Source organism: Anas platyrhynchos, chromosome 7 (genome assembly GCF_047663525.1).
Source record: "Anas platyrhynchos isolate ZD024472 breed Pekin duck chromosome 7, IASCAAS_PekinDuck_T2T, whole genome shotgun sequence".
Classification (NCBI taxonomy): Eukaryota; Metazoa; Chordata; class Aves; order Anseriformes; family Anatidae; genus Anas; species Anas platyrhynchos.
The window spans coordinates 10,087,024-10,103,469 of NC_092593.1; the positions used below are offsets into that span (position 1 = coordinate 10,087,024).

General features: G+C 38.8%; 1 protein-coding gene across 3 annotated transcripts in view; it reads left to right on the forward strand.

Moving 5' to 3' along the window:
- Window positions 1-5,048: 5,048 nt before the first annotated feature.
- Window positions 5,049-16,446, forward strand: part of SLC35F5 (solute carrier family 35 member F5) — a 37,758-nt gene continuing 26,360 nt past the window's right edge. Inside the window, exons 1-4 of one of the 3 annotated variants that reach the window (XM_072040692.1) lie at window positions 5,049-5,274; window positions 9,780-9,850; window positions 11,952-12,027; window positions 15,879-16,020. In XM_072040692.1, the coding sequence (XP_071896793.1) occupies window positions 15,886-16,020 (135 nt within the window). In that variant the 5' untranslated portion in view covers window positions 5,049-5,274; window positions 9,780-9,850; window positions 11,952-12,027; window positions 15,879-15,885. Of the gene's footprint in view, window positions 5,275-7,278; window positions 7,409-7,839; window positions 7,917-9,779; window positions 9,851-11,951; window positions 12,028-15,878; window positions 16,021-16,446 lie in introns of those variants that run through there. The other 2 variants (XM_038181964.2, XM_038181965.2) reach the window with 2 other exon arrangements.

Genomic DNA, 16,446 nt, shown 5'->3' on the forward strand with positions numbered 1-16,446 from the left:
GTCTTGTTCCTGCATAAAAGTTAGTGTGAGGGCAACTGGGGAGTGATGCAGCAGTATTCCCAGCCCAGCCAAATGCCGTCTGATTCTCTGCCTTTGTATTGTACCCACACTGCACAGACTCCACACACTCACACCTGGGAGATGAGGAATAAAAGCACATAGCTTGGCCCTGGCCAGGAAATTTGTGATTTCTGTTCTTACATGTTCCGAGTTGTATCTCATTACTTTCTTGGCTGGAACAGATTTGCATTACTACCTGCTTCATAAGACTTCTAGATAGTACACACTCAAGAGAAGTGAAAACTTCAAGCAATCCCAGCTGAAGAATCTACTTGCTTTAGAGGATGTATGGTAGGCTTCCATGCTTCCATGTTTACCATGTCATTAAAAAATTATTTGACTAAAACTCATAACTTGCAAACATGTAAAACACTTTTTTTTAACTTAGTGGTTTTTCTTATTTAAAAATGCCAGTCATGCTAAATCACACCAGCAAGTCTGAAGTTTAGCAGGCACTGCAGGTATCTGTAACCACTGGCATTTCCAGCAAAGCAGAGAAGCTCACTGGAGTAAAACCAAGCCTTGAAGAAGTGACAAGTACAACAGCAAGAGAAGTGCCAGATCACAGATTCTTAGAACACAGGAAATAAATATCCAAGAGGGCCACCTCAGAAATGCAGGAGCACGATGATTCATAGAGCATGCAGTGATGCCATGGCTTTTTGAGCAAAAGCCCTGCTGTGACAAGCCTTTAGAGTTACTCAGACATTTGAAGCTGCAAGCAATTGAATCTATGATAGGTAAACAAGTTAGTCTCTGTTCTGAAACACTTGTTCGTACTTTAACAGATGTTCACCACCTTTTGAGAAGGTTTTGCTGCCAATATTTGACCTCCTGTTCTAAATTGCTTTTCACAAGAGGATGCTTTAGAAACACTCACATTATATCTTTTGGGTATTTTTCCTTGTTTTGTGGCTTTTGAAAAAAATATGCTCTTCAGTTGATCCAAACTACTGACCTTTCAGATTAGCTTTTAGAAGAAAAAAAAAAAAAAAAAAAAAAGACCACAAATATCGCTGTAGTGCCATGTTATTCATTTTGTATTTAGTTCAAGAAACTAGGGGAGGAGACTTTGTAAGTCACATAGACAGATGCCATTCTCTGGATCAAGCAGAGTGCTAGTGAAAAATGGCACCAGTCTTTCCAATTAGCTGGATATTATAGTATCCACAGTTCCATTGGCTAAGCCATGAATAAGTACTCCCTAATTTGCTTCAGACAAAATGAGACATAACTAAAAATATCCTCTCTGATGGGTTAAATAATGTGTCTGCTTCCTTTCTAGCAGAATAAGGAATGCTCTCTCCAACAGAGCGGGGGGCATGCAGCATCTTTTTCAATTATCACAAGTATGTGGAGCCCAAGTTTGACTATTAGTCAAGTAGGTCAACAGTGGAAACCCTTCAAAAACATTGTGTTCCATACAAAATAAATCTATTCCTAGTGACAATGCTGCATGCGTAAAAGTGGAAAAAAAAATTCAAGGCACTATTTCTGAATGCTCAATACTTCTACAATAGGCTTATTCAATCTATTTGGTAATACATAGAGAAAGAAACTCTTAACACATTTCTGTGAACTTGACATTTCTTGCTTGTCCTGCTGAAAGACTGCAGGAAATTTTCCAGAAATAATACCTTAATCAAACATAAAAATAGCGAAAGTTGATTTGCAGTTCTACAATGTTGTGTCAGACATCATCAGAACTATAAGGATGTCTTTGAAGAAGACCACAGAAAATTTGTGAGAATGTGCTCGTGTGTAGTATCTTAAATACATGTATAACAAAACAAACAAGCATTTTATCCAAGTGTTTAATTCACTCTGCTGCTTTTGAACAACTGTACTAGGTAAATACTGTGGCAAATGTTATTAATGAATGTGTTAGGTTGGGCAACATTTTACAAACAAACAGGTAACATGAATTTTGTTAGCCCTTACTGTAAGAACGAGGACATTAAAATACATATTTGGAGCACGACATGCCTTTTCAAGTTGGTGTGCCAGCTTGAAAGCCTTCCAACTTGAGAGCCAGCTAGCTTAACCTTTAATGACAAAATATTTTGAAACCTTGCTATCTGAAGACAATGCACTGGCAAAGCCCAAAATCCATATCTCTGTCAGTGCAGTTTTTCATCTGATAAACTTTTGGTTTTGGTGTAACTTAAGAGTCTGCACTGAAAAGACTATAGCTACTTTTTACTTTATAGGATGTGAAAAACAGAAACTTTCCTGGATTTCCCTGCAGAATAACTTCCAGTTTAATCCCTTTGCATGTAATACGTATAGAACCTACATACACAGTATGCCTCTCATGGTAATACTGGTAATACTGCAAGAATCAGTACAGAACATTTGTTCCTTTGCTTTAGGCCCTTTTTATGAGAATGCCTGACTTATCTTGAATATCATGCATGCCCAGCAAGGGATCAGTTAACTATTAGCATATTGGGCAATACTTCAATTCACTTTCAATCGTACCTTATGTTGCAATTAGCCTCAGTGAATCACTGGGATTATTCATACAGGAATGTACAAAAGCACAAATATCAAAATCTGTTCTGTGTTCTCTTGAACATACAGGGTCAGATTATATCCAAACCCTGTAGCATTGTGCTAAGGAAACTGCCTGGCTTGACTTTTAGCAAGTTGCTTTTATTTAGTGCAAGTAAAAATCACATTCAGCTCTCCATTAAGAAATATTTCTTTTTTTCTAATTGAATCTCCAGACAGAGCAGGTACCCACACATGCATTTCAGCTCGCTTTGGTATTCAAATTACTCCCTTCTTGCCAACACATGTGAAGGTTACACATGCAGTCCCTTCCTAAGCTTATTATTTTTCTCAATAACATGGTGAATCTGGGATTCAGAGCACTTCTGAAGGCTTACTTTCCATTTACTTTTTGTTTTGCTTGGATAGGCTTCCAAATGGTCTTTTAAATTGCCTTTTCTAACAAATTAATTATGATCACAATTTATCAACTGAAAATAATTGAATAATAGCAATTTAGTAGTATTTCCAGTTTGGGAAATCCCATTACCCAAAATAATAACAATAATAATAAGCCTGAAGAGTAAAGAGACTCAAGTAAGTGATAACAACTATGCCAGACAAGTTGTTTACTAGTAATCTTATTAGTAGATAATATTTGCAAGTAATGTTCAGTGGGAAGCAGAAAAGGCTCTGGAGTCCAGTTCATTTTCTAAAGCTATTAAAAGCAATACCTGATAAAAAGCTACATTGCAAAAATATTTGTGGGTTTTGCTTCTAAGACATCTGCAGCATAACATTTTTCCTTTAAGTACTGGTAGTTTTCATACTAATGAGCATACATTTTATTGCAAATAATACATTTCTAAGCACTGAAATCTTACAGCTTTGTCATATGATGAAACAGGTAATAGGAACCACATAACAGCTCAGCAAGGGTAGAAAATACAAAACATTAGTAAATATATAAAAGAGGACTGAGAGCAAAGTGGAAATCATAACTATCATAGCCTAACTCAAAATATGCCCTGGTTTTGAAGTTTTAATTTCAGTATCTCAGAAATTGGATCAGAAATCTGGGAAGGCAGCAAAGGTAGTTGAGCAATAGAACCATTGCCTGAAGCAGTGGTGGTTTCATGCAAAGTGGGATTTAGGATGTTAGGACATATCAGGGACGGCTGAGGATGACTATGATGACTTTAAAACACAAATGGTGCAAAGAAGGTGAAGTGGAACAACTAGTAGAAGCTATGCAATAGGATTATTAACCAGTGGGCTAAGAAAGCAAAACAAAGCATTTTCTTTTACACTGAGAAAAAATTTACCTAAATAAATCCTTAGCAGTTAATGTTTTACAGTACAACTGGGTTTAACAACGGAATTAGACAAGTTCATAGGTCCATCAGGGGCTATTAAATATGTTGGCTGAATTACAGACTTCCAGATAAGGATGCTGTAAACCATTTATTTCTAAAACCCACAAGGATGTTCCAAAGAAACAACTCCTGTGTAATTGCCCCATTTCTGATACCCTTTTCCGAGGTATCCATTACCAGTTGTCATAGAGACCTGATTCTGAGGTAGATGGATTTTTGGTCTAACCCAACAGAACAGTGAAAATACTCTGCTGTGTTCTCTATCAAGTCTAGCCCTGCACATCTGGACTGCGTCCTTCCCCCAAGGAGAAAAGAAATTGATTGAAACTGAGTTTTTCAGTTTAAATTTTAATAGAGTTTCTTCTGCCGCTTTGTCCTTTATATCTTATTCATCAAAGATCTGATCCAAATCCTTCTGAAGAAAGCATTTATCTAAAATAAACAAATAAAATTTCATTTATAAAATTCTAATGTGAGACTTATTGAAGTATTACATTTCCTTTTTGGGATCTGATCCATTTCATCCAAATCAGCTATTACGTTCTTGTAAGTAGAACATGCAAGAGCAGAAACTAAATTCTAATTCTCTTTATAAATGCAATTTAGCAGGTCTGTAAAATAAAATCAAGGATATTTTCTCTTATGAAAATATTACAGTGCAGCTGGGAAGTAGATGTAAATTTGCCTTGCCTATAAATGTGCTATTTATGTAACTGTAAAATATTCACCACAACAGAAATAAATATGCAATATGTGTATACTGGCAATATACTTAGAGTTATATTACATGGGATTACTCAAACTAACTCTAAAAGAAACAGTAAAAAAGGGGAAATCATAGTTTCGTTCGGAGAAGACACAAGATCATCATGTGTACTTGTACAATAGGAAGCAAATTACTTAGTCAAGAGCTAAAAATATGAGTCCTGTGATATTTCTAAGTGTAAAAAATGCAGGCCTGTGGGTTTCTTACAATGTTGACCCATTTTTATTCAAATGCCTCAAGAACCACAGCCTAAGTGCGTCATCATGTGATGAAGAAATGTCTGGCACTCCACCTTAAGATCTGCAGTTTGCCTGCCTCGGTCAAAATGTTTAAAACCAAAACAATACCAGCTTGGATTTAGCTGTGTTGCTGCCCTGAGTTGCGAACTCCATAGCCTCATAAAGAAGAAAACTTGCATACAAGGGAGGACATATGAAGCTACAATCAGAAAGACAGTCTCAATTCACAGTTGGGATTTCGTATCCTTCGTTTCCACTAAGAGACTGAGAAGAAAATACATAAAATTGGTGCATCTCCAGATATTTTGCCATCCCTTGCACCAGTCCCTCCGCTTTCCAGGTACAACAAACTGAGCTGAGCTTTATTATGCTAGGCCTTCAAAGGTGAGGTCACCTTTTTCAGTTTTTCTTCCACTGCATGATCAGGTAGGACAGAAAACATTGGGAACCTGTACCTTTTGTGTTGCTGTGGGTGCTCTCTCTGTTCACGTCAACATATGCAGCTTGATTTTAGTAAATTAAAGAACAATCAGTTCATTTTAATAGGTTGTGCATAAAAAATTCAGATTCTTTTTTAGTAAAAGCACCATTAGGTATAAAAAGCTGTTATGTGTAGTCTCTCTGTCAGTGCTGTAGTCATAACTTTTTGGCTGTCTTCTCAGGGTTTGCCACATATTAACTAAGTGACCTTGGATAAGCCATGGAAGTTTACCAAGTTGCAGTATAAATACTTAGAGGAAGGATGTGGAAGATCAAAATAAAATTAAATGCTGTGAGATGCGTACACACTTTCATAATTACATTTTATATTATTTTCAGCTCCTCCAAATTCCACAGAAAGCACTATTTCTAGAAGACTTTTTTTTTTTTCTGCAGCTTTAACTAATTCATTTTATCTATAATCTTTTTTGAAAGTTGTGAAGTTAATATTTGTTAATAAAAGCACCACTCTGTATATTTTTTGCTTGAAGGCAGAAGACAGTAAGCACTGAAACACAACATATCAATACAGTATCATTTATAGTATATACTCAGAATATTTTTTTTAATAAAAAGTTTAAACCAAAAGCATAATTCACTGTGTTTCCTGTATTGTTTAGGCTATAAATGCTTCAAGGCAAGTGTTGTTTATCATACTACTCCTAACAGTTTTATGTGGCATCAAGCTTGTTGGATGTCTCTTAGTGCTACCACAAGCAAATAAAACTACAGATATATTAAGAAATGAAGGGGTCACTAAAAGAAAAATAAAAAAGTTTAATTAGGACTAAAATTTCTTAGTTCTTTTTCTCTTAAGAAGCAGCTTTTCTTTGTATCATCAACACCTTATGCATCTCAAACATAAGGTAACAGTTTGTCTAGGCAGTTTCACTTTTTTATTCTGTTCAAACTGCGTTGATTGCGAAGTAGCCATCTATTTTGAGAATTTAATTAGTTGTCGTTGCTTCCTGGTCCTCTGAGATTTTGTATCGCAGGCTGTAAAGATCGCTGTCTTCATGAAACAAAGCTTCTGTCACCTCAGTGTATTTCAGGACATTTCTCAAGGGCCTCGCTCACTGTTTTTTTTTTTCTTTTTTTTTTTTTTTTTTCTTTCTTTCTTTCCTCTTTTTTGACGTACCAGTTTCAAGCTCCCTCCCACTTCTCCAATCTAGTTCTTTAGCTTGTGCTGTCCCTCCGTGCGTCGCTTTGGTTTTGACCTGCCTATCACCCTCCGGTATCTCACTGCTTGGAAGAGACCGCACAAATGCTGGACGATGACTTCTAGCCGAAGGAAATCCTTTTCCATCCAGGCTGTTCTGTCCCATTTTTGTTCTGGGAGCGGGCTGTGGTTTTGAAGCCCGCAGCCGCCCTGCTCTGCACAGCCTGGCACGGCGCTTCCCAGCCGCAGGGGGGTGACCGATGCCTCTGAAGAAACAACCCAAAGCCCCGTTTTACCACCCCTTTTTCCAAGCCCAAGAAATCTGGCTGTAGTGAAACGGCAAGGTTTCAAAGCCGTTTATTTATCAATATTTAGCGTGCCAACGCAGCTACCACAGGCGGCGAGGCAGGGCTCTGCTGAGCACCTCGCAGCCCTTCCTCCTCCAGACGTCTCCTGGAGGCCTAACGCAGCCCCGGGGTGGCAGCGGGGAGAAAAGACCCGCAGGGGGCTGTACACAGAGGGGACAAACCCCTGCGGGCTTCGGGGAGCCCCAGCGCCGCCATTTCGGGCTGAGGGGCGCCTGGACAGGGCTGGCGGGCGGCTGGACGGGGCCGGGAGGCTCGATGGGACCGGGAGGCTGGACGGGGCTGAGAGGCTGGACGAAGCTGAGGCTCGATGAGCCCGGGCGGCTCGATGGGGCGGGACGGGGCGGTCGCTGCCGTGCTCGGGGCTGGGCTCGCTCCGCGCCTCCATCTTGAGAGGGAGGGCAGGGGGAGGGCAGCGGGCGGCGCCGCCGCCGCCGGTCGTAGCTGCGGGCCCCCCCGGCGGCGCTCAGGTACCTCCGCCGAGGCGGGCAGGGGGCTGCGGCCAAACCCCCCGAGCGGCTGCGGGCGGTGGGTGGGGAGGGGAGGCGGGCAGCGGAGCCCCCCCGCCCGCTCGGCCCTGCCGCCGGGGGGGTGCCGCGGGCCGGAGGCCTCGCCCGCCCCGTGCCCGAGCCGAGGGGGCCGAGCGGGCGGTGCGCGGCCGGGAGCCGCCGTTCCTCGCCCCGGGGTCCTGCGGGAGAAGCCCCACACCCTCGTCGGGCTGTAGGGCCGCCTCCCTCCCCGGGTCGTGCGGCCCCTGCTCGGCCCGGCCCGGCCCCCGCTGCCGGTGTTGGCGTTGGGAGGGCGGGAGGAGCCCGTCCTGCCTCCGCCGTGAGCCCCAGGCAGGGAGGAGAAGCCCCCGGCCGGGCCGTGCACGCCGCTGCCTGGCCTCGGTGGTTTTCCCCGCTTGCCTGCAAGGCTCGGCTTTCAGGTGGTGGCGACGTGCGGTTCTGGAGGCTGCCCGGCTTGTTCTTATCAAAGGTCTGCGGCTGTTTATCCCGTGACAACGTGCGATATGTTTAGATCTGGCAGGATGACACGGGTAACCTATGAAGGAGATGTCACTTGCAATTCTGCGCTGGTATTAAATGTGTGACTGCAGGTGTTTAACAGATGTGCGCTGCTCTGCACACGATAACGTTTAAAGAGCTTTGGCAGCTTGACATTATTTTCCTCATCTGTTTTTATTGGAAGGAAAGGAAGAAGCGAGGCGATGTCAGTTTCTCTTGTCAGCTTTCACTGCCAACCTGAAGCTACTCTGTAATTCCCGTGGTGCCAGCTGCTTGTGTCCCACAGCCAGCAGCCCTGCTGGGATGCTGGCGGACTGGACCTGGAGCTCTGGTTAGGTGCCCTAACAGCTGATAGACACTGCTACCTGGGCAATAGATCAGTATTCTGCATTCAAAATTCATGAAAAAACTTTGCATAAGCGTAGTTTGCATGCATAGAAATAGTAAGTACAGAATTAGGAAACATTTTGAAGTGTTAACATAATACCTTAGGTACCAGGATCGAGCTGTACCATAACAGTTTGAAATATTACTTACATTTCCCAGTATGGTCCACTAGCAGATTCCCAAAGTATCTCTTTATGTGAAATTAAACTCTTTCTCTCTCTCTTTTTTTCTTTTTTTTTTTTTTTTATTTTTTTTATTTTTTGGTAGTGAACTGGATGTGTTTTCTGTGCCTATCTTGGGCTTGTTTAACTTTTCATTTAGCTAAGAATGGTGATCTTTACCTTTAGCACCCAATACTGGCATGAAAAACTTGGTTCAGTTTCCTTTTTTTTCAGTCCTTTGCTTCATTATATTCTGCAGGAAACTTGCCCTGAGTGAAGATTACCAGGCTTTACGAGAGTGTGATTGGCATGTTGCATAAGTCTCACCTTTCCATCTCTTTTGATGATTTTTGCTTTTACTATCGTTCAGTGATACCTCTCAGCAGAGGTCGAAGTCATGTTAGTTGAACATTGCTTTAGTGTATATTTCCAAATGTAGAAGGAGGGAATGTCAGACAGCTTACTTTTTTTCTCCTGATTAGTCAAAGCAGTGTCTCTGTTTGTCTTATCTTGAAAGTAATCAAACACAAAGTGAGAATCACCTGACGGTGACAGTACATATTCAAGGAGGGGGGTTGTATCCCAGAACTTGTATGATTGGAGCAGCCAGTATAACTGGAAAAACTAAAACTATTTCTTCTGCGTGCAAGCCCTATCTTGGTATGTTGTCTCTTATATTGTATGTGAAATAATCTTGAGTAAATACAAGGAAGAATTTCAAGTTGACTTGCCCACACCATAGCTTGTGACTGAGATTCTCTTCTGGGTTTCTTGTTATTCTTGCTATCAAGTACTTCTTCAGAGGTTTTGTTTTCTTTGTAAAACAGCTTGGGGCAATAATCTTGTGCTGCAGTGATTTTGTCATTTATTTTACTTGTAATGACCTCTTCCCTAATCATCAGTAAATCAAGAGTGATTTCGTATTTTGTGAACTTCATGTAGTTTTCCTTTTTAGGATTGAACTCTTAATGTGGAAAAAACATGATAGTGTTCCCAAGGAAATATTTAGTGCTACAGAAACAAGTTTGCACATTAAATATCAGTAGTGGAGTTATACGTGCTGTCCTCAGAAGTCTCTTCTTCCATTTCAGTGTAGTAAGAGTTGGACAGGCCTGTTGTGTACACACGTTGTGGATTATGTTGAGAGACCATTTTTAAATATATATTTTTTTGAGCATCATAAACTAAAGTGGTGGTGATTCAAGTGATCTAGGATACGTTATGGTAAGAAACAAAATACAGTGACGTGACAAGGAATGTTAAGTACTTTCTTTTTCCTTCTGCAGAAGACCTTCATGTAACTGGCTGAAAAATGGTTCTACAAGATGACAACCCCAACTCTAACACTATTGAAATGGTAAATAAAATTTAAAAGACTTAAAACGATAGCCATGCTGTTTGCTGAAAATTATAATGATATTAAGAAATGCATTTTAAATGAATATTCCCTCAAATGTCTCATTTGAACCAGCATCTTTTAAAATTATATCGCGTGGAAATGATATTTTCCTATAACACAAACAGAAGGCAAACATAGACTAGATTTAATAGGGTGTAATATTGTATTTACTTCTAAACCATCATTTCTATTTCATCCCATGTGTCTTCTGATAGCTTAAATTTATCATAGGTTTATGCGCTTCATGAATTAAGTGTTTTATAATGGGGAAGCCATCTTTTTCAAGAGAAGGACCCTTCTTTTGCATGGTTCTCAGTTTAGGTCTCAGATGTAATATTAATGTGCTAAACTATTATTCTGAAATGAATGTATTCTTGCTAATAAGGAGTTCTGTGTGACCAGCCCCACTGGGTCTACAGCCCACAGCACATCTCGAGGGCTGATAGGGGGTAACATACAGTTCTTGCATGATAACTAAGTTTGGGTGTAAATCCTGAATGTGGTTACTTGAGTATAGCTAATGTGGATTAAGTAGGGATGGAAAATAAGCAACTGTATGGTATCTTTTAGCTTAGTAATATTTCATGTAGTGTGCATGGAGAAAAGATTTTTTAAGCAACTTCTTGTTTCTTTTTGTTTATTTCTGTTAATGTTATATACAATTACTTCTTTTGAGACATAAATAGGCCTGAACAAACAGCTTGAACTTTGTATGGATAAATACTTTCCGGTTTAGGTCCTGATTATCTGAGATGCTGATTGTAATCTCCAGTTACATTGATAGCATAAGGAAAATATGACCGGCAGCTGTTTGCATGTGAGGGCACTGAACTAGACAGGCATCAGAATGTACAGTGTGTACATTGTGTTTGTGGTATATGACATGGATAAGCACATGCCTGTGTCTTCAAAGTACATCTTCAAAACTGTTTTGACTGGTTTTAGTCATTCAGTAAACTGTGTGGTGAAGGGATTGAATTTGCTGGATGCTAAGCAGTGTTTAAATCTTGATGAGTTTAGTGGGGGCTGAATTATAAACTTATGTGGTCTATTTTTATAGTCTCCCTCTTAATCTATTTTAAAATAAATGAGAAGCATCAGTTAAACTCTTGTAGGAGGTAAAAGTTAATAAACTTTCAGGCAAACTTCAGAGGCAGTCAAAGGCAAAATTTCAGCTAAACATTTAGTGCTGCCCTTACTGCTACCTCTTCTTATACACACTTATTTGTGACTCATTAATGTGGGGTGTACATGCATATAGGGTATATGATACAGGGCATCCCTAAATAGTGATTAGCAACATGTAAAATTGTTAGATATTTCCATAAATAAGAAAAAACCTTCCTGCACTTTCAAGCAATAAAACAGCTTTATTATTCTTGTTTGTCAGTTCCAGTTTGGTTGTGCATTCTTTTGTTGTGCATCATATATTTGCTAATGTCTGGATTTGCACATGGTTAGATATTAGATGGGCTCCTGGTTTGTATAGTATAGCACTTTTCCTCAGTCCCTAATATATTATGTTTCTTTTCTATACAGCAATTAAAAAAAAGTGTGTTAAATAATAATAATACTGAATCAAATCAAGGAAAGATGATGCACTTACACCAGAAATAATGTGGAAGTGTACCATCTGTCTAGATTTTTTAAAGGCTGAAAAGCCTATATGCTCTTTCACTGCTTTCCTAATTCTAACACTTCAATTTTTGCTTAGGAACGTAGGCTTGAGAAATAGGATCTTTCACTGCATTGCTTATAAAATTAGAACTAAATGTTGTCACCTTCGCATGTGAGCCTCTTGCATTCAGTTAATAAGGAAGGGACAGTGTTTTTTGAAATAAAGATAGTAAATGATCCTGTTTTCAAGCAATTCAGCGTTGTCCTCCCAGCATTTTTTATGGGAACCAATTGTTGAGGTTCTATATTTGTATATCTCTAACATCTAGGACTTGAGCTGCAGTAGATGCATGTTGAACTTGCAATTTTAGAAAATACTTTGTGAAGCTAACTGTCTAATATACACCCACAACATTTTTCAAAATTTTGTCTTTCTTTTTAGGAGACTATCTTCACTGTGACGTGATATGTGAAGTTTGTTAGCATTTTTTGTTTGTTTTTTACACTTATTGTGGAAGGTATGTATGCAAAAAAATAAAGCTTATTCTTTCTGCTTTCTTTTTTTATCAGAGTTTATTGCTGTCAATGTGCAGAAGCCAAATATAAAAGAATGTGTGGAATTGTTATTTCATTGCAAGTTTGGAAATACCAGTGATTTGTCAATAAGTTGGATAATGTGGCTGTCTAAAAATTCCCCAAATACTTGTTTCTACCTGTCTTTGCATTCTGCATGAAGTTTTACAGGTCTTAATTCAATCCTAAAACATTTTATGTAACTCTCAGTAGGGTTCTGCTGTTCTTTTGGTAAATTGTGGGTGAGGTATGAAAAATCAGGTACTAAAAAGGACATTGTCCTAATGAGAGAAATGCAAATTAAAAAAACATGTTATAGACACGTTAGTACTGTCACTTAACCATTTTTTAGTCATCTGCTAGCTTGAAGATGCATCTTGCTATATGATCACGAGTTGGTAGTCACCTCTTCTTGTTAAGCATTTTTTTCTCATTATGGGAGAATGATGCAAAGAGTGATTTATTAGGCACACAAAAATGTTAAACAGATACTCTGCAAATCAGATGAGCAGGCAGTAGAGGCAGTAGCTGCTATTGCTGTAACATACTAAACCCCTCATTTTTGAGGTGTAAATATGTGCTTTTTAATTTGAATTTTAAAATCTACATGTAGGTAGAAAAGAAATGGTGTAACACGTAGTTACACTCTGAATAGCTTCATATATAACCTCTAATCTGCAGAGTACAAGGAATTTTATTGTCCTTTACTTCACTCCCACTGAGGGATCCTAATGCGAGGAATTTGCAGGAGCCTCACGCAGCCAGGTTGGATACAGTGTTCAGCAGCTACAGAATGCACACAGTCTCTGCACAGATTATATGTGCTGTATGCTTTGACACAGTTTGTGGTGCAAACAGAAGAGCTAGTTGTGTAAGCATGTCATGTAGAGATTTCAAATCCGCTAGGCAACTGCTGTTCCTTCCTGTTTCCAGCTACCTATGCCCTTCCTACCCACAGCACGTAAGTGGTGAAAGGCTGGAGTAGTTTCCTCTTCTGCTATAGCTTACCACTGTTACTTTGTCACCTGGTAGCCTGACAAGGAATGAGACTTTTCTTCTAGCTCCTTTGGAACTTCTTTATGCTCAGCTTCCATTTTGGCTGCATGTTATGAAAACGTGGGTGATCTGTAGGCTACATATAATAAAATGTAATACAATGCCTTGTAGGCTATTAATCATAATAAAATGGAGGCAAAGTTGGTAGAGCTTAGTACATAATATCTATGAAACTAATTCTTAACAACTCAAAAAACTCACAAGCTTTCAGGCACCAAAATGTTTCTGTTCAGTTACTTGGGCTTAAAATAATATACCTATTTATTTTCTCTTTGGAAACAAACGTTTTCTTCTTTATTCTGTATTGCATAAAAACTGCAGTTTCTTGCTGAGTCTTTCATAACGTTGCTCCTATCCACTTACAGACCTTGCTTTCTTTTGTCAGTCCCACCATTTTATCAGAAAAGCAGAATAATTATCCAGAAGTAGTGCCCACACATGGAATATATGAGCATAGAACTAGTGGTGTAATTATACTTCAGGATCTATTATGATTTTTTTTTTCTTTGGAAAGAAGCCCTTTGAGAAATGGAGAAAGAAAAAGTGTCTAGATTTAAATGTGTCAGAGAGTATATAGCAAAGGAGAGTCATGGAGCAAACAAAGGTGGGAAACAGTGTAGTGGTCTGAAAAGCACTTGTGCACATGTAAACATATAAGTAATTAATCTGAAGAATAGGCAAGTCTGAAAGAAAAATGCTGTAGCTTCCTTGCTGAAGATATTGTGGCACTGTCTCCTTCATACAAAAATGTTCAAGTAATGAAAAGGCAGTGAGTGAGGATATGTTGACATGTGGAAAAAAACAAAGTGTAGTGTAGTTTAAAGTCAAATAACTTCATTAGCAAAGCAGTTCACCTCTCTTTATTGGAAGAGTCAGGATTTGCTCCATAAAGGTGAATTACTTCTTAGTTCCTTGAGTTCTTTCATAGATAGTGAGCTTGGTTTTTATGGTGATAATTGGCAAGGTATGCTATATGTTCTGTAGTGAATCAACTCTTAATGCATTTTCTTAAAATAGACCCAAAATAAGATAATGTTAATCATAGAACTACCATATGTGTATCTCAGAGTTTCATTAGAAAGTATTTGAAAGACTCTGCTATAAGTGGACAGAGGCATGAGATGTCCATCTCTGCTATATACCTAAGCTTGTATTTGAAGATTTTAATCATAAAGTTGAAGGTTCCTAAGTTTGGGTCTTACAGTCAGCACTTGTAAAGCTGTATCACAATTCTGAATCTTCTGCTAGCATTAGTGAATGTGAGTGCATGTAGGTCTGGCATGTTCGTGACTAGCACTTGAGTTACAACACAAGCAAGATTTTTAAAAGCTCCTCTGTCTTGTTTTTATTTTTTTTGATGTACTTTATTGATCTCCTAATGTTTACTGAAAATACTGAAATTAATACTTTATTTGATGTAAGTTGTACAAAGTCAAGCCCTCTAAAGTCAGGATGTACCACTTCTTTGGCCAACCCAAACAAAAGCATTTCTGTTCTCATGTTTACTCTGTGATTTGAATAAAACAGAAGTACTCTGCCTACTGAGAGAAAAGGAGAGCAGGTTGGTCTGCGCACTGCTATAGTGCTCATCTCCTGCATCCATTTTCTCTTCAGAAATTTCTGTTGAGCAGGAATAGGAGTATACTCCTACTCTTTCAGTAAAAAAAAAAAAAAAAAAAAAAAAAAAAAAGGCAGTTGAGTAAAATATTTAAACTGAGCTGGGCTTTCCTGGTAATTCACTAGAATTGCTGTAATTGAGACCTTTCTATCAATACTTTGGACAAAGATTTCTAAGGTCCATGAAAAGGCTGATAGGCTTGTGTCTGTCAAAATCTGAACTTTTTATGTTGTGATTTCTGGCAAGTCTGTACGGCTTTGATAAAGCTGTACTAGATGACAAACCTAAACTTTGTGGCTGTAGTTTTGACGTCTCAGCATATGAAGTGTATGTAAGTGATTATTCCTATGTGTAACGTAGCAGGGACACAGTCAAAATCATAATCAAAATGTCTGAGCTTTATCTTAACCAGGCGAATTTTTCTGTTGTGTATATGCTTACTGTAAGTTTGAAAATTTTTACTGGGATTGGTGCATGCCTGTACCTCATGAATTATCACACACACACACACACACACACACATAAAAACAATACATAAAAAAGTTATAAAACAATATATTAAAACAGTTCAAGTGCATGTGTGATGTGATTTTGTAAGCTTACAAGTAGGTGTTTTTTAACATTTTAAACATGGAGGGATCATAATTTATTAAGTGTTGCCATATCTTCAGAAATGTTTGATGAATCCTAAAGTTTAAACAAGTTTCTGACTACTGTTAGTTGACTTGTATTTGACATAACATGCCAAACTAATTCCTACTGTAAGCCTAGAGTATCTGAATTTACAGAAATGCATTGGTTTGAAATTTTGCAGAACTCGCAGCATAAAAATTCCAGACATTTTATGCTTTACCTACTTTTGCTTGTTTCGGTGGTGGAAAGGTAGATAAATTCTTGAAAAGCCTAGGTTGACATTTTTGTTGCTGCTGTCTCTGAAAGTCTTACGCCAGATCTGTCAAAGATCTGTCTTTTTAACAAGCGTAAGCATCTGCTTCCTGGTATATTGGGTCTGTTTCATATATGGAACACTTGGTCCTCTCTGCACCCAGCGTGTTTTTTTGTACGTTTTTACATTCTTGTTTGTAATAATTTGGGTTTTATTTCTTTATTAATACTGGACAGGTTACAAATGGTGTGGGTTTTTATCATGAATCGAATGAGCTCCCAGAGCAGTTCATCCTCTCAGCGCAGGCGAATGGCTCTAGGAATCGTCATTCTTCTCCTTGTTGATGTGATATGGGTTGCCTCCTCGGAACTCACTTCTGTAAGTATTGTTCTGTGAACCTTAAAAGAAAATAAAAGTCTATTTAAGAGAAAATTCCAGGGGAAACATGGTCACTCACACTCAGTAGGCATTCTAGCGTAAGGTTTGACATTGTTTTCAGTATGGGGAAGACAGTGTCCTCCTTCAATGAATTACTTTTACTGGAGTGAGTTACTTTACTGGATTACTGAAATAACCTGTATACATTAAATGTTATGAGCACGCACAACTCAGCGACTCCTGCTTTCAATATAGAAGGTATTATTGGCGATTTTAAAATGAAATAACATAAATTAATAAACGCGTACGGTAACTTGGGAATTGATTTTGTTTATTGCCATATTGATTAAAATAACACCTCAACTTTTCCTGAGAAGTAGTAAACAAGTTGTAGCATTACAAGTTAGTTAGAATGGTAGATTTTAG